The sequence below is a fragment of the Castanea sativa genome, chromosome 1 (genome assembly GCF_040712315.1).
Source record: "Castanea sativa cultivar Marrone di Chiusa Pesio chromosome 1, ASM4071231v1".
In the NCBI taxonomy this organism is placed as follows: domain Eukaryota; kingdom Viridiplantae; phylum Streptophyta; class Magnoliopsida; order Fagales; family Fagaceae; genus Castanea; species Castanea sativa.
The window spans coordinates 17292189-17310713 of NC_134013.1; the positions used below are offsets into that span (position 1 = coordinate 17292189).

Here is an 18525-nt window from a genome sequence, read left to right on the forward strand (position 1 = left end):
TATGTAATTTCCTATGATCCATGTAAATTCAATTTCAAATTAATAAAATGAAGAATTTTTCAATTTTGGTTTTCTTATATATTCCAACAATTAAATAAATGACAATTCTATTGTAAAATCCTTAATCTTAAGGAGAAAATATAATCAGTCGAACCTCTATTTTGAGAGGCAATAATACGACTCCACCAATTCATGTGGGTTTGGCCCAACATCCAAAAAAAAAGGGCCAGGAGCGCGGTCTCTCACAATGGCCCATTCCAAAGATAAATTTCTGGTTCCGCCACTGCCTGAAATTGAAACCAAATTAACATGATGAAGTCAACCTACGAAACTACTCAAGATAATTTATGAAACTTCTTGAAAATCTAATTCCCCTTAGGGCGTGGTCTTTGCAATCTACATTTCACAAAAATACAATTGGATCAAGCCCTATGGTAACTCTTGGTGGCCAAATTCACGAAGCACGTTGTACCACAATTTTTAAGATCAACGAGGAGTTTCGCTAAATACCATGCGGCTAGGAATGGCTTGATTACATACTTTCTTGAAGTGAGGAAATTTGTTGCAATGTTTGTATCTTTAAGGATGTCATTTTGTTCATTTTCATCTATAAAAGTTATCGTTAAGCCTAGTAAAATAATGTTGTATTATATATGTGAATGGTATCAATTTTGTTAACAACTAACTAAACTAATCAGTAACCCATACAATGTACATAAAAGTTCAACAAACTATAATATTTACTATTTGTTTTAGTTTACTATTTCTTAAGTATGAATCAATTGTCATTTTCACTCCTTCAATTTAAATTGTCATTTTTTTTCTTAAACTTTATATTTATTTCAAATTGGTCATTTCATCCATTGTTGTCTATAAAACTGAAGTCAGGTCTAAAAAAATGACGTTATAACACATATGTGAATGCCATGAGTTTTATAAATGATTCTCATAATATATATGAGTTTTATATATTATAAACGACATTAGACGAATGACTAGCATAACGTGAATGTTAAAAGTTTATGAACTAAATAACAAAAAATTAAGCTTTAGGAATGAGAATGACTACTCACCTAAAGTTAAGAGGAGTAATTTTTATTTTAACCCAAAGTTGAAGAATTCTAGTAATTATTAATACGTATTTATCATGATTGTGTTTGTATATTGGACTATTTATTTTACCATTTAAAGAAAATATGATGTGGTAAGATTATTATGAATGGTGTACTTTTTTTCTAGATAGTTTCAACCTATGAAGTCTGCTTTTAGTAATTATTTTTTATATTAGACAAAGATATCAATTGGTTTTTTAGTGTAAGTGGAAATCAAGCCCTATATATTTTATCCAATGAAAGTGGAATTTATTGGTTGAGCTAACAAGAACCCACCGAATGGTGTACACATAGAAGACTTTATAAATAATCCTTAAATAATTTAAGCACAACTAAAAAATATATAATAAAATGAGAACGTGCAAAAGAGGTGAGTTTTCACAAATTATTTGGCAGCATTAGAAAAAATCAATAATAAACTATTCCATTTGATATTATTTTTATTTTTTCAAATAGGGAATTTGTTAATCATGGTAGTTATAGTAAACATTCATTACGATTGTTTTGTATATAGAATTGTCTATTTAACTATTTAAATAAATATGTGATGTGGACAAATTTGAATGGAGGGTATAAATATAAGAGGTCTCATAAAGAATATTTAGAGAGTTTAAAATTAATTAAAAATCTGTATTAGAATTATTATGTGAAAAAAAATGAAGGCTTTTAGAACCCTACATGGCAACTGTGGGAGGGCTAAGGACCAGGGTATCCAACCCGAGGATAAACTTGCCAACCCAAGCGAACAAACGAAACCAAATCCCGAGGATCCCACTTACCCGAGGAGGACTAAGAGACCAAATGGCAACCAATACCTCGAAAAGCCTAGGGAAAGGAAGTAGATGACAAATGAAGAGTACAAGATAGGTAGGGGTGGAGGAATGAAGTTTCCTGAGGGAGACATCTCCCACCTCCCATCTCCACATTCAATACTTTGCACCAACTTACTCGAGGAGGCCTAAGAGACCAAATGGCAACCGATACGTCGGAAAGCCTAGGGAAAGGGAGTAGATGAAAAACGAAGAGTACAAGATAGGTAGGGGTGGAGGAAGGAAGTTTCCTAAGGGAGACACCTCCCACCTCCGCATTCAATATTTTGCACCAACTTAGCTGATTGCATTAATGAGAGAATGACATCTGAATAGTGACTTCATAGCTCATAGCTCTTTTTACCACCTCCAAAAGGGTACTGATGGGACAAACATCCAAATGGTTCTCCTGAGACGTACAGATGGAGAGTTGAGATGCAATGGAAGAGACTATATAAGGAAAAGAACCCCCTAGAAAGAGGGGATGAACATTTTTCAAGACAAGGACATAGAGAGAAAGAACAAAAGATCACTTTGTAACAAAGAAAATCCTTGCTTATTAATGAAAGATTTATCCTCGGGCCCATCCGAGGAAGAGTTGATATTGATTCATCGTTCTTTTCATTCATGTTAACCACTTTGGTTCTATTGGCCTTAAGCTTGTAATTCTCTTTGCATTGCAATTGACTCGGAAGCTCATTCTCTCAAAAAATTTATTGTATTGGGCTTAGTTAGAAGGAGTGGGAACCACTATTTTAAGTGGGTTTGAGCTTTTCTTTTTGAGTCCTTACTGCAACACTATAAGTCATCAATAAATCAAAGATTTTCATTTTATATTATTTAATTTTTTATATATGAGTATATTATATTACTAGTTAGTAACTAGTGCAATATTTAACGTGCAATAAAGTCTAATATAATCTGATATTCTCTTTTAATATTTTTCCAAAAATGAAAATTGATAATCATGGTAATTATTAATAAACATTTATTATAATTGTGTATGCATATGAAATTATCTATTTTGCCATTTAAAAAAAAATTGTATGGCAAGATTTTAATTGATGGTGTAAATGTTTTTTAAAATAAAAATAAAAATTGAGGTTGTAAATGTAGGATACTTTATATGAATTATTATTTGAATTAATCTCAACTAGAAATTAGATAGTATAACAATGACGTGAATAAACATGAACACTTGCGTGGAAATATTTTAATTTTCTAGTAGTCAACCCAAAAAAAAAAGCTTTTATTATACACACACATACGTAGACAAATATAGATAATAAGAGTCTTATAGCTTAAATGATATCTTTCCATGCACAAAATGTTTGAAATTTTAGGGGAGACAAAATTCTAGCAGCATGTTGTAACTATCCAAAAAAAAAAAAAGTATCTATCAAGTAACCCATTTAATGCATGAGAAAATTAAACAAAATATGACAATTTCTCCATGTAATTATCTTCTAAATATATATCTTGGTAATTATATTGTAGTTATTAATATGGATTTATTATAACATGAAACATTAATTGCTACTACCAATTTCATAAGTTTAAGGCATAAACTATTTTGCTCTCCTGGGATGATAAATGCTCTTTGTAACATATTTGATCAATTGATGCAACAAATTCTCCGGATACAACAACTCAAATTAGAATTCCCGGTACAATTCAGACTAGGAGAATACAAAATAATTGTTATTATTTTACTCTAGCTTTAAAAGAAGAGCTTAAATTCGTTAAGGATGTGATATAAAACCCATTTTTTACTCCTCTAATTTCAGCATTTCACATTATCTTATCACATATATAAGAATAAGTACACTTAGGGTGTGTTTGGATACCGCTTACTGCTGAAAATTGAGAAAACTGTAGCAAAATAATTTTTAAATGTGTGAATAGTACCGTGAGATCCAATTTTAAAGAAAAAGTTGCTGAATTAAGGTACTTGTGAGTCCTGTGAATAGTGCACGGGACCTGCATAAAACGCCAAACGCTAACTTCAATGCAGATGCTAGCGTATCTAAATGCTCACTTAATCAATTCTAATATCCATATATAAATTCAATCAAATTAGTAATTTATTAAAATGTCATTAGATGTTATAGAATGTACTGAATTTGAAGTAAAATATTGATGTGGTAATCTCTTATTGGATGGTGTAAAATATGAATTTTATACCTCATCATTACCAAATTTGAACTCTTAAAAGAATTATGAATTTCAAATTTGGAGGATAACGTAGAAAAAAAAAAACCTTAGAGAACAAAATGTGAAATAAAGTTTAGCCTAGGGCTGGGTTTGGATAGTAACGCGTTTGCGTTGAAGCTGACTTTTGAGTTTTTTCTGTGAGTCCTTTGCACTATTTACGGGATTCGCAAGTACGGAATTCAGTAAATTATAACTTTAAAACTGAGTCCCACAACACTATTTACACATTTTAAAATTATTTTGCTACGTGGGTTCCAGTTAGCTCAACTGGTAAAATTTCTGATGGTTTTATAAGTGATCTGGGGTTTAATCTCCGCCTACACCAAAAATTGATTGGTGTCTTGGTTTGATAATAAAGAGCTATTATCAGGAGCGGACGCATAGGTTTAAAACTCTCTCTAAAAAAAAAAAATTTTACTACAATATTTTCAGTAATAAGTTTTAAATTTTCAGTAATAAGCCATATCCAAACTGATCCTAAATCTATAAATTAAGCCAGATTAGCAACTCCAAGAAAATCCCACGTCATAAAAACCGGCGGATCTTGCTTCAAAGGCAAGGCACCCGACCAAGATCGGAATCTCCTAATGGGGACCACCAAGGTCACTTTTTAACTGGACGAAACTTATCCTTCCTCTCGTCCCTCCTGGTCGTTTCTTGTGATTTTGAATTTCTTGTGATTTTGAATTTGAAGCTTATAAAATCACGCTATGGGATAATATAGCTGTTCTGCTTTCAATTCTTACTACTTATTGATGATTAAAATATGTAAACAAGTTTCTAAGATTCCCATAATTGTCAAATATAAAGTGATTGGTAAATGATAGCATAATCATATGATATGAGCCGAGCCACGTGTCTGGAATATTTTGATTTCTGTCCAAATCTACAAACGTTTTAAAAAAATCAAAATTCTTAGCCAAGCCTTTTTAGTCTTTTACTATTTCTTTCAATTTAAAAATGGATGCAGATCAGTTCGAACTTAAAAATTTTAAAAAATAAAAATAAATGCTGAGTGTGCGTTGCTTCGAGTAATTGCTTGACAACTTTAACAATGTATTAACTATAATAATTTATATTAGGCAATACTTGTTTACCTATTCCTGGTTCTGATCAATTTCAAGATCCAAATTAGATCTAGACACTAGGCTTATTTAAAATTAAAAAAAATACTTTAGCCTATTATATTCTTGATAATTATAGCATAAAGATCAATATCAACAATGCTTTTGAGGTTCCAGATTAAATTTTTCATGGGTGTATAATTCAAGTTGTTAGAAGCGATTTTTATTTTTCATAAAAATAGAAAAAGAAGATAATAATATTGGATTATTTGCATCTTTACTGTTATAGTAGGTAAGAGTTGGATGTTAACTTTATAAGTGTCAAAACATACTTACCTCATTTTTCTCCCCTTCTTCTTAAAAATGAGAAAACAAGACAACTGCCAAATTATCTTAAGAGTTAGCTTCACCTAAACAATTTATTTTTCCTAAAAAGAATATATAATGAAGTTTAATCTCCTCCAATTGATAGTGGCTACTAATACTCACATGTATCCATCAAAGGAATAGTAATCAATTAATCTCTTTGGACCCCAAAAAAAAAGAAATGAAAGTGACAACAACAAGGTGCGGAGTGGCCACTCTTCACTTTAAACTAAGCAAAATGAAAAAAAAAAACAAAAAAGGAAAGGTCACTCAAGCTTACCGTTTGGTTTTTCCATAGACGTTGCAACTTCCAATTAATAAAAACTTGTATTTTTGGAAAGAAAAAACAAAATTCCTGTACTGGAAGGGTGACGTGTCGAATACGATATAAAAGTTTCGCCATTTTTGAGTCATAGTTTCCACACCTGTTAGGGCGGGAACCCAAAAAATTTCACCTAAACAAACAAATGCCCGTAAGTTCTTCTCTCTCTCTCTCTCCTTTTTGTTTGTTTGTTTGTCGCTCTCTGTTCTTTTTTAGGGTTTTCAAATTTCAATTTCAAAACCCCTCTTTTGTTTTGCGAAAATTCTAGGGTTTCATTCACCTTCACCACCATCTCATTCTCACACAGGAACCGAAGATGAGTGTCCGCAAGGGCTCAAAGGTTTGGGCCGAGGACAGAGATTTCGCTTGGGTACCAGCTGAGGTCCTCGGCTCCGTTGGCAAACATGTCCAACTCGTTACCTCTTCGGGAAAGAAGGTGAAAAACCAAAAACCAAAAACCAATCTTGTCCTTTTTCTGTGTGTGTAAAATTTGACTTTTTTGTGGTTTGGTTTGGTTAGGTATTGGCTTCGCCTGAGAAATTGTATCCGAGAGATGCGGATGAGGAAGATCATGTTGGAGTGGACGATATGACCAAGTTGGCGTATTTGAATGAGCCTGGTGTGCTTTACAATCTTCAGAGGAGATATGCTCTCAATGATATATATGTGAGTCAAAAAGTTAATTTATTTTTTAAAATTTTGTTGTGGTGTGTGATTATGGAGGATTGGTTAGTTTAACGGCCAGTTGTGGACTTAATCATGTTGTTTTGAGTGGATTTTTTTTTTTTTGTCTTTAGTGGTTAATTAGATTCTGATTTTGTGTTTGGATTCAAGTTCTTTAAGCTAATGTGACAAAAAATAATGGGATAATTCGAAACTGTGTTGGGGTAAGAAGTCAAACTGCGGAGTGGGGGCCTTGAGCATTACACTCTGTGTTGGTATCTGATATGAAAAATGGGCATTTCCTTTTTTGCAAGTTGGGGTTATGCCGAAGTCAAATAAATAAGAAGTTAAAGCTGGAAAATGTGTTAGTTATTATAGTTTGTTCTCTGGAGTTGGTTATAATGATGCTCATGTCCTTTCATTCTTCGAGTTAATGCAACGGATCACTAATTTTTCATTTATTTATTTTTATATGGAAACAAGTTTTTGAATTATTTTTTGGATAATTCGGTAGTTGGGGGAGGACGAGTTAGAAACGTGGACGTCTATGTTGGAGACACTAGGAGGTGCCACTGTGCTAGTTAAACTACAAGGCTCTTGGCGGGAAACGAATTTTTAGTAGTCAAATCAAGGGTATAAATTCTGATTGTGCATGCCAAGCTGGTCTTGCATTTAATATTTGGGATTATGGCCATCCATGCATGGAAAGAAGTTATTAGTGGTCAAATTTGTTACACAGATAAAATGTAAATGCCGTATTGCCTGAATAAGAGTTCCTTTGGTGGCTGTTTCACTCAATCATGCTTAGTCATCTTAATAGTTATGACGTGGTTGCCATGGGTAGCCAGCTCTTCTAATACATTGTTTTTTTATTTTTATTTTTATGAAAGGTCACACCTGATACACAAAGCTCCCACTTTTGTTGAGTCTGGGAGAGGTCATACCCATCCCACCATGTTATAAAAATGAAAAATTTAAAATCTAATTGTCAGGGATGGCATTTTGTGCTTCCAGATTGGTGCATGAACATGACTCAATAGTTAGATAGCATTGAAAATTGAATTTCTTTCAAGTTGCATTCTTCTACTGCAGGATTAGGAGATCTGTATCCTTTTAAAACATAGGTCCTTGGGTTTACGTCCTAATGAGAATTGATATCCTAGCATGGGTGTCTTATCATTGAGACTTGCTTGCTCCTTGTGGAGTGCCTCAAAGAAAATAGGGAAGAGAGGGATTTTATTTTTTTGCCTCTTACTATTGCTTACTCTTTTTTCCTTAGCACCAGTCTTCTTTCTTGAGGAACAAAGAAAAAAGTGACTAAGTTCAGGTCTAGCACTGAGGCTGAATATTAAACTCTCTCTCCATCACTGCGTCTGATCCTTTCCAAGGCTGAATATCAAAATCTCTTGTGCGGATGTCAATGGATTTAGTGATTGAATGCCATTAGACAGAATTGCTCAATATTAGAGAGCTGTTCCAAGGCATCAACTGTGTATAGTGCATGTAAGGGTTGCTGGCTTATTAAAAAGCATGCCATGTGCTTGTCTACGCTATGCAGAGACTTATATACTACTTGATACCTACCAAGTGGTAGATGGACCCATTACATTTGTATTAAGTACAATAATATGGCCACTATAGAAGCCTTCAAAGAGAGTGTTTTTTTTGGGGGGGGGTTTAATAATAAATTTTTATTATCTGTTTTTGATAAGCAGTATAATTTATTAATAAAAAAATGTTAAGACAGGCTCATGATGATGAGCACTTTGTAAATTAAAATAATTGCAAAAAAATTGTACAAAAAGAACGTGATTCTATAAAATTTAGTAGAGTGGTACTACTGGGGAGACCACATGTACAGTACCAATCAAACAAAGTTTGAATTACCAAGGGCCTGTTTGGTAGCAGTGTTTAAGTATTGTTGTTCAGTTTTGTGGAAATACGTGTTTGAGTGTTATAGAAATATGGGTCAGAAGTGTTATTGTTGTTTAAATATTAAAAGCCACTAACAAACAGGCCCCAAGACTTCAAGCTGGTTCTTTGATTTGACTATCCTCAAAAGTATGAAAATTGTGCTCCTTTCACAATAGCCACATCAAATATAACGGTTCAAAGTTTCAAATCGCTGAAAATTGCTTCCCAAACCGATTTCTCCACCCAGATAAAAGATAAACCACCCTCATTGGCAACACCCAAGGGAGCCCAAACATTCTAAATCCCAATCTCCTTATGGAGCAAATCACGGGTATTCACATATTGGTCAAATGTGCATGTTGTTTTAAAGCAGCACGCCACAGGAAGAAACCATATACTACATCTACTAAATGCTTGTATTATTTTCCCCCACTTAATATTGCCTTGCTTCTTGTGTTCTCAATTTTCATATTTAGTGGGGTTTTAAATGACTGCTAACTAGTCTGCAACTTGATATATTTCTGTAAATGCCATAATTTTCATGCTGTAAATTCACATGAAATAATGGGAGTTTTAGTTTTATCGATTCTTAATATAAACTTCTGGGATATTGAACTGACACATGAATTATTATCTTTTGTCTCTGATAGACGTATACAGGAAGCATTTTGATAGCTGTGAACCCATTCACAAAGCTTCCGCACCTGTACAATGTCCACATGATGGAGCAGTATAAAGGAGCTCCATTTGGAGAGCTAAGTCCCCATGTTTTTGCTGTGGCTGATGCGTCATATAGGTTTGTTACTCTCAAATGTTGTATAAGTTGTGCATATACATTATGTTATGTCATGTTTAATGATTTTCTTTGTATTTTTGTTATAGAGCAATGATGGATGATGGTCGAAGCCAATCTATACTGGTCAGTGGAGAAAGTGGGGCTGGGAAGACTGAGACAACAAAATTGATCATGCAGTATCTTACTTATGTTGGTGGCCGTGCTGCTGGTGACGACAGAACAGTTGAGCAGCAAGTTCTTGAAGTAAGAGTTATCATGGAGTCGATCTAATTACCTAATATAGCCACAATATGTACAATATTCATTAGATATAGGTGTTATTTTTATTATTTGGTTAGTTTATAGAGCAGAATACTTTTGGTCACCACATAAATAAATGTTGGTAGCTAAGAAGATATGGTTTAGGTTGATAATTAGGGACTTTGTTTAGTATGGACCACTTGGTCTACAACTTGAATTGAGTATGAAAAAAAGCTTAGATCCTGTTTGTCTGTGATAATGGACTTGCCAAGTTTTATTTTCTTTTACATTATTGAAATTGTTGTGCTTAAAATTTTGCTATCGACTGTACTGACTCTGGTTCTGCATGATTCAGTCAAACCCACTTTTGGAGGCATTTGGTAATGCGAGGACCGTTAGAAATGACAATTCAAGGTGGGTTTTATATATATATTTCTCACTTTCAGTAATAATGCTTAATTATTCGACGAATTTAAATTGCTTGCCATCATGTGGTTTTTGCCTTCTCCCTTCCCCACCCCAAAAAATCTAAGAAATTAGCTTGGTATGTCATTATTTACCCTTGTGCTGTGATACTTATTAATTAATTAATTAATTAATTTTTGATAAGTAATAAAGATGTATATTCAAAAAGCTATCTCATGCATAAAGGCATAAGGTAGATCAAATATTATAGAAAGAGAAAAGAAAAAACAAAGAAAATACTAATTACAAAAGAGAGAACTAAGAAACATAGGGAGAGAGAATCACTAGAGGTAAGTTCCCAAGCCAACTAATTAAAAAGGGAGCCACTGAAAGAAGCAAGTAGTTGGTTGTTGGAGTTTTCCATGTCCTCAAATGTCCGCTAATTTTGCTCCCTTCAAATACACCACATTAAGCACAATATAACCAAATTCCAAATGGTAGACGAATGCTTTCCAAACCAATTCCACCAACCAAAAAGAGAATTTGCAACCGATCTTCGCAAGACCCATGAAATCCCAAAAGATGTAAAACCTAATAAATATATTATTGATGAAATCCCAAAATTAATTAATTTATTGATATACATTTGGCCATGGTGTTGCGTTGTGATTGATATGCTATATATATGGTAGAATATCTCTTTATAACCATAACAGTAGATTTTTTGATAATAACTAATTTTGTTAAATCTTGAAAGATGCCAAGTAAGTGTAACCCTAGATTGTTACACATGACAGTGGATGGCATGTCAGATATAAAAGCAACCAAAACCATCTTCAGTTATTGTTTTTTCTAGTAGGAAATTATGAAATTTATAGCAATTGGGTTATTTTCTTTGACTTATTATTAGTCTTATGAATAGATGTGTCAACTTTAAACACATACTAAAAAAGCAATTGAGAAATTTATTTATTGGGTTATTGATGAAAGAGAGGGAGAGCAAATAATTAAAAAAAAGACTTAAATATGCTTTTGGTTCTCATCTTTTAGGGATGTTTTCATTTTGGTCTCCAACAAATTTAGTGTTTCATGTTTGTCCTCGAATATTTATTAACAAAGTTTCATTCTCGTCCTTTCCATCATATAGTTGATAGGAATTGCTGACATCACTAACATAATACTTACGTCACTTAATCATAAAAAGGGAAAATTATATTTTAAACCCTATAATTTAGGGGTTTAACATTTTATTCCTTGTAGTTTTAAAAGTAACAAATTAAATCATGTGGTTTCAAAATGTAACGATTAAACCTCACCTATTGTGTTTGTGGTTTAACAATATTGATTGATGGTTTAATTTGTTACTTTTTGATACCTCAAGGTTTGATTTATTAATTTTGAAATTATAGGGTTTAAAATTTGTTAGTTTCTACATAAAATTATCCGAAGGTTAGTTTCTTTATTTAGACAGCGGCTTTGGGGGAAATTTTAACCATTGATAATTTAAGGAGGCGAAAAGTGGTGGTGGTGGATTGGTCCTGTATGTGCAAGATGAATGGGGAGACCACTGACCACTTACTCCTACACTGCCCAGTATCTCAAGAGCCTTGGAATATGGTGTGTTCGCTATTTTGGGTTCATTGGGTCATGTCGTGTAGTGTTGTGGAACTTTTGGCAAGTTGGTCAAACAAGTTCGACAGACTTAGATCTGAGGTGCTTTGGAGAATGATCCCTCATTGTCTTATGTAGGTCATTTGGAGGGAAATGAATACATGTACCTTTGACAGAATGAAAGATCGATTCATGAGTTTTTTCATACTTTGTTTGATTGGACAACTGCTACGGGTGTTTTTACTTTTATTTCTTTACTTGATATGCTTGATTTTTGTACTTTCATTGTTACTTAGTTTTTTCTCATCTTGCTTCTAGCACCCGGCCTGTGTGCTTTTTATTTTTTCCCCAAGTATTTTCTCTTCTATTTTCAATGAAGTTTATTATTCTTATCAATTTTTTTTTATTATTATTTTTTTTACACTTTAAAAAGTTTTAGGGTTTAATTTGTTACGCACTCAAAGAAAAAAAAAAAATCCTAAAAAAGATAATTTGGTATTAAAAAAAAGCTAAATCAGAATTTTAATGAAAACAACAATCAGCTAAAAAAAACCTACAAAAATGCCACATAGGACCTGTCTCAAAAACAGCCCCTGTGAAACCAACTATAAGTCGAGCCATATCCAATTCTCACCCAAACATTGCCCTTTAATCCCAATTTGCTGCCGCTTCAGCACACTGCTTTCTCTCTACACAAGCTCTCATGGTCACTCACCTCTTTCATTACATTCAAATTCATTGAGCTGGAGTTTTGAACATTGCACATACCTCTGTCTCTCTTTCATTGCTATACATTTCTCTTCCCTCCATGCACATCTCTCTACTCCAAGTTGCACAACGTGATCTTCACCAATCTTGATGACTTTTAGTTTTAGCTGAACTGCTTTAATTCTCTTAGATTCTCCTTCATGCTTATGATACTCTATTGAGATCTATGTCAAAACTGAGAAAATTGACCGACCGCCCTAGTGAATTTGACCGCACTAGGTAGTAAGCCTCCAACAGTGCGGTTGGGTTTGTCATTTTCCAAAACTGAAGGGATTGCCTAGATGGTTTGAACTCCCACAAAACTATCCAAACCTATCGGCAATCACCCCCAGGAGTGTATTTACTACCTTAGTTGTAAATTTCCAAGTCTTGAGGCTCAATAACCGTGTTTAATGAGGGGATTGAGGTTGGTGTGGTAGTGTGACATGCAGAGAGAGAGAGAGAGAGAGAGAGAGAGAGGGTGTGTGTTGGTTGCCAAGAAAGTCAAGGAAAAGAAATGAAAGTGAATATATATATATTTTTGATAAATAAGAATTTATATTATGATAAATGGAATGCACCGAGTACGTGGTACATCTACTAGATTTATATCAAACTAAGGTCTAAAATACAATGATCTTTAAATTCTAGAAGTTGGAGAGAGAATAATTCCTGATGCAGTCATCCATTCACAAGTTTCCAAGGAATTGCGATTTTGTCTTAAATTGTCCTTTCACATCCCTCAGTTTCTAGCATATCTTTCTTGGCATAGGAACCACATGAATGAGGGATGGCTTTCCAAATCTTATTGTTCTGATGTCTCCCAAATTCTGCGTTGCTAGCAACCAAGTAATCTGTAATGCCCAGAGACATCACTCATTAAACCCCAAATAAAGCTAAACCATATCCCACAGCTCTCTGGCAAGAGGGCAATGAAGAAGCAAATGATCATTTGTCTCCAAAATAATGTTTCTCCTCCTCAGGTTATCCACAATCAAGATTTTCCTCATAGGCGTTGTCCGGAGGATATCTGAAATCAAGATACTCGCAGCTCTTTTTATTTCCTCACTTTTGGTAATATTAATGATTGTTCGGCTAAGTTGTGGCTTTAAATTCCTTTTCATCATGTGGTTTTTGTCTTCTCCATCTCTGAGAATCTAAGAAATTAGCCTGATATTTCATTATTTACTCTTGTGCTGTGATATGATCATGTGAGTATCTTTTTAATCAATTAATTTATTGATATGCATCTGATGTGTTACATTGTGATTGTTATGCTTTATATGTTAAGAGTATCTTTCTTTTTATATTTATTGATTAGTTAATTATGGTAATTGTTTTGTTGAGGAATGTATGTTACATAATTAGTGCATTACTTTTAAGAGATGAGACCTGTTGAGTTCGGACATTATGTTTTATATTTTGGTATATAACATTAATATTTATGTATGCCATACAGTATTTGGTCACATTGATAACTGATGTTCTTCACTAAAATAGTGGAAACCATAATGGTTATGATAATATGGCATAGTTTTTATAATGCAAATTTTCCATATAACCATAGCTGTTCATTTGTTTTTTGATAATTATTTTGTTAAAAGAAGCCAAGAGGCCTAGTTGCTTACACACGACAGTGGATGGCATATGTCAGATATATAAGCCATCAAAACCAGTCTTTAGTAAGTTATTTTTTAAAAAGGAAATTATGAAAATTATAGTTTTGTTATAACTTTCGGAATAATTTGTTATGGGTGATATATCCGTCCCTTACTGTTTCCTCTGCCTGGGAAATATGATAAAAAGTATTTGTTTTTTGAGATTTTTGTATGGGAAAATGACCTCATATGCGGCCACTTTCTCACAGAATTTTGGGCCCCACACACTTGTTGGCTCCACATGCTGTGAGAGGGTGGCTGCATGCAGTTGCTCCATGGGGTACCATACCACTGTTTAAGCACTATCTTTTTTCTTTTGGATTGCTCTTTTATGTATAGTTGTACTGAAATTATTTTATGTTAAGATGGATGAGACCCGTTCAAAGGTGGGAGTGACTTTTTTTTGAGGAGAAGATGAGTTATGAGAGAGTTTCTTAGGTTGGTCTGGCCATGTGTCACAATGACCAATTAATACATCGATGAGAGAGTAATTTAATTTAAGTTGATAGCGTGAATAGAGGCAGACAGAGGCCTAAATTAACTTATAAAAGTATTGAGGAAGGATATATTAATTAGAGAGGTGATAGGGAGTATGATATTGGATAGGAAACCATTGTGGGGAAGAATATATGTGAAAACACCAATTAGTTAACTTAGGATTCATATGCTCATAAGTCAAAAACAAAAAGCTTGAATGAACAAGTGGGTGAAAACTGAAAACTCTATGATAAGTAAAAGAACTGGAAGTCAGATTTAATATACTAGAAAGAGAAGGCGTAGGAATGAGGATCAGCTAAAGATTAATATCTAAAGGAGTAAGCTGTTGGTGTAAATGGAAAGGACATGTATGATATGTAGGGGTGGCAATTCGTGTTCGCGTGTCGGGTTCGTGTCGTGTCAAGTCATGAGTATTCGACTACATAACTCAACACTAACCCGACATGTTTATTAAACAGGTCAAGATTCCTCAACCCTAACACGACCCATTTATTAAACGGGTCAGTCATGTCGACCTGTTTATCAACTTTTATCAAAATGAAAAATAATAATTAATGAAAAAACAAAAAAAATAAATATTTTTAATATAAAATTCAGAACTAACGAGTAATTGCATCACAAATAATCATCCAAAATTAAAGCATATCCCAATATCACAAATAATCAATCACAATATGTCAAAGAAAATAAATCACAACAACTAATAAGTTTATATACCAAGAGTTTGAAGGGTATATTGGTAAAATATCATTTAATTAAACGGGTTAGACGGGTCAAACGGGTTCTATGTGTTCAACACTAACCCAACCCATTTATTAAACGGGTTAGCCGTGTCAACCCGAATATGACACGAACCCGTTAAGCCTCAACTTATAACCTGCTAATTTCGTGTCGTGTCGTGTCGGGTTCGCGAGTCGTGTCAAATTTTGTCACCCCTAATGATATGTCATTATAATTTAAACTTATCTTGACTTATGAGATTAACAGGTAATTAGTTCGTCTGCACGTTGAGTCTAGCTAGAATTACTTATATATATATAAAGTCTAGCTAGACTATGGGATTTACTTATCACTTATCCAAAAAAAAAAATTGGATATAGCGATAATATTGGAATAAAATAAATCAATTATGTGGATGATTTACATTTAGTATGGTTTTATAATAACCCAATGTACTCGGCTTGGCAATCTTTTTATTAATAATATTCTTACGTATTTATCAAAAAAAAAAAAAAACCTTTTTATCTATTGGCACATTTCTTGTTAGAATAATAGTTAAATGGTTAAATTTACCCTTTCCTAAAGGTTTAAGCTTTTGGGACAAGTGGTCATGTATAGTGGAATTAGAGGAGGTGGTCTTTGTTTGAACCTTGTGTGCTCTACCTCCCATCTAAAAAGGTAAAATCCCACATGTTAGGCCCCACTTATTTATTTTTAGTTTTTGATAAGTAATGTTAGGCCCCACTTATCAAGAGGGAGTGTGTTAGTAATAGCTCTAAATGATTAAATTCAACATTTCCTAAAAGCTTAAACTTTTGGGACAAGTGATAATTTTTTAGTTCTCAATCATTTAACTTCCATCCATACTAATTATTTCCTCCTTTATTTTGTTTCTTTTCCATGTCAGTCGATTTGGCAAGTTTGTTGAAATCCAGTTTGATGCAAGTGGTAGAATATCCGGTGCAGCAATCAGGACATACCTTTTGGAACGGTCCCGTGTTGTTCAGATAAGAGATCCTGAAAGGAATTATCATTGCTTCTATCAGTTGTGTGCTTCTGGAGTGGTAATCTCTCTCTCTCTTTCTCGTATTGTCTTTTTTATTTATATTTAAATGTTAATATTGTGTGTTGAAGTATGCATGGTGTTGCTTAAGGCTTTGTTGAGTTATGCTGTGATGCTTTTATCATATATACTTTAAGTCATGGACATTGTTTGTGAGATTTATTTGTGTGTCCAGGATGCCGAGAAGTACAAGTTAGATCATCCAAGCCACTTCCACTACTTAAATCAAAGCAGGAGGTATGAACTAGATGGTGTGAGCAGTTTGGAGGAATACTTGAAGACAAGGAGGGCTATGGACATTGTTGGTATAAGTGATGAAGAACAGGTTTTAAAAACTTTACATAGCATGGTTTCTATGATTGCATTGCCTTTTCCATTTGAGACTCTCTTGCGTGTTGTCGTTTCTGTATTTAATTCTCATCCCACAATCTCCAATGTCAGGAAGCTATATTTCGCACATTGGCTGCAATTCTACATTTAGGAAATATTGAATTTTCTCCAGGCAAAGAGCATGACTCTTCGGTTATTAAGGATCAGAAATCTAGCTTTCATATGCAGATGGCTGCTGATCTTTTCAGGTTGGTGATTTACAAATAGTTCGGCATTTTGTCTTGTTTGCTTCAATTTAATTCCAGTTCCATGATTCGTCCTTCATAATGTTTATGGATCTTTTCTTTTTATAATTTGTTGAGGGATGTTTTTAGCAGAATATACAGAATGTAGACCATGTAAAAATGTGGAGAGGTTTGGAGAGAATGAATTGTTAAATTGTTTCCTTGATAAGCATCAGACCCCAATATTTTGAATCAAGGAGTATCGATTTGAGCCTACAATCATGACCAAGCTAGCCATTTGATTATAGAAGTGTGTTGCAATTGTCATATGATATGGATGGATTTCATTCCGTAGTTGTATGCTGACATTTTTCATGGAGTAAGAAATGAATAAGTTCGTTATTATGTGGATCGCATTATTATTATTTTATTTTGGGTTATGAACAAGCTGACCCAAACTGAGTTGGTGGCTAGGCTCTTTTTTTTCGTCATGCAATAACTGTATTGAGCTTAATTGCTGCTTTTGGTCTTAATTATCTGATGACTAATCTTCTATAATAAGGTGTGATGAGAAACTCTTGCTAGCAACACTTTGTACTCGGTCAATACAAACTCGTGAAGGAATTATTGTTAAAGCTCTTGACTGTACTGCTGCTATTGCTAGTCGGGATGCATTGGCAAAAACGATTTATTCTCGGCTGTTTGATTGGTATGCTTATGTTCACTGCACTATCAAGAACCTTTTTATTTTATGCATAGATTTTTTGGGCATTGAAATTTTTTATTGATTTTGATATTTCTTTCAGGCTTGTTGATAAGATCAATAGGTCTGTTGGGCAAGATCTGAATTCTCAAGTGCAAATTGGAGTCTTGGACATCTACGGGTTTGAATGCTTCAAGAATAACAGGTGAACTTTGTTTAATTTGTTTTCTTGTAACATTTACAGCTTATTTGTTAGTACATCTTAATTTACCAATACCAATATGTTCTTTGATTGGCATGGTCTCTTAAAATTTGCTTTAAGATGTAGAAACTGTATTAACACCTATAATCTTTTTCCAATTATATGTATTGCAATCTGAATTTTTGGGTTTGATGTTGCACCTAGCTTTTGCATTTGCCAAAATTTTTATATTATATTTCCGTACTTAAATTTTTTTTGGGTTATTTTAGGCATATTTGGTGTGAATTGTGAGTGAATGATGACATGGGTATTATGAATTTTTCCTACTGGCAATTTTTTTTGATAAATTACTACTGAAATTTTTTGTGTGGGTATATTAGAATCTTTCTTTTTATTGATTGGTAAGTAGATCTCGGAAGATTTAGGGCAAGCTTGGTTGGATAGGGTTTGATGAGTTTAAGAAGTCAAGCTCTAAGATGGATTTTGGATTTGATATCCACTGTTGCTGTGAAAGATGTGGCACTCCATTTCTGTAGATTTTGTGATTTTTTAGTCTTAATTTTGCCATAAATTCTCTAACCTTCCATGGAATCAAATACTTGAGTAGTTTCTGAAAACTTGTGAGATGGTAATTGAATCTCAAATTTTGCATTTTCTCTAGAATTTTTTTGTTTTTTGTTTTTATCTAAATCAAAATACATAAATTTGATGTTTTTCTTTTCTTTCTTATATCGTTGCTTTGCGTTTGTGTTTGTTGTGATATAGATATAAATCTTGTGCGCGAGTAGCATTTTTTTTAATGAAATTTAACGTGTAAAAAAGTTTCTTTAAATGTCCTTTTGGTTTCTAATTTCTCTGTTTTTC

At 33.4% G+C, this 18525-nt stretch overlaps 1 protein-coding gene across 3 annotated transcripts in view; it reads left to right on the forward strand.

The window, feature by feature from the left end:
• The first annotated feature begins 5883 nt into the window (after positions 1–5883).
• LOC142607351 (myosin-15) overlaps positions 5884–18525 on the forward strand; it is a 33784-nt gene continuing 21142 nt past the window's right edge. For 2 of the 3 annotated variants that reach the window (XM_075778813.1, XM_075778821.1), the window contains exons 1-11: positions 5884–6038; positions 6195–6323; positions 6407–6553; positions 9115–9260; positions 9347–9503; positions 9856–9914; positions 16047–16203; positions 16378–16527; positions 16644–16780; positions 17319–17465; positions 17563–17664. In XM_075778813.1, coding sequence (XP_075634928.1) covers positions 6033–6038; positions 6195–6323; positions 6407–6553; positions 9115–9260; positions 9347–9503; positions 9856–9914; positions 16047–16203; positions 16378–16527; positions 16644–16780; positions 17319–17465; positions 17563–17664 — 1337 coding nt within the window. In that variant the 5' untranslated portion in view covers positions 5884–6032. The remainder of the gene's footprint in view (positions 6039–6194; positions 6324–6406; positions 6554–9114; positions 9261–9346; positions 9504–9855; positions 9915–16046; positions 16204–16377; positions 16528–16643; positions 16781–17318; positions 17466–17562; positions 17665–18525) is intronic. The other variant, XM_075778806.1, reaches the window with a different exon arrangement.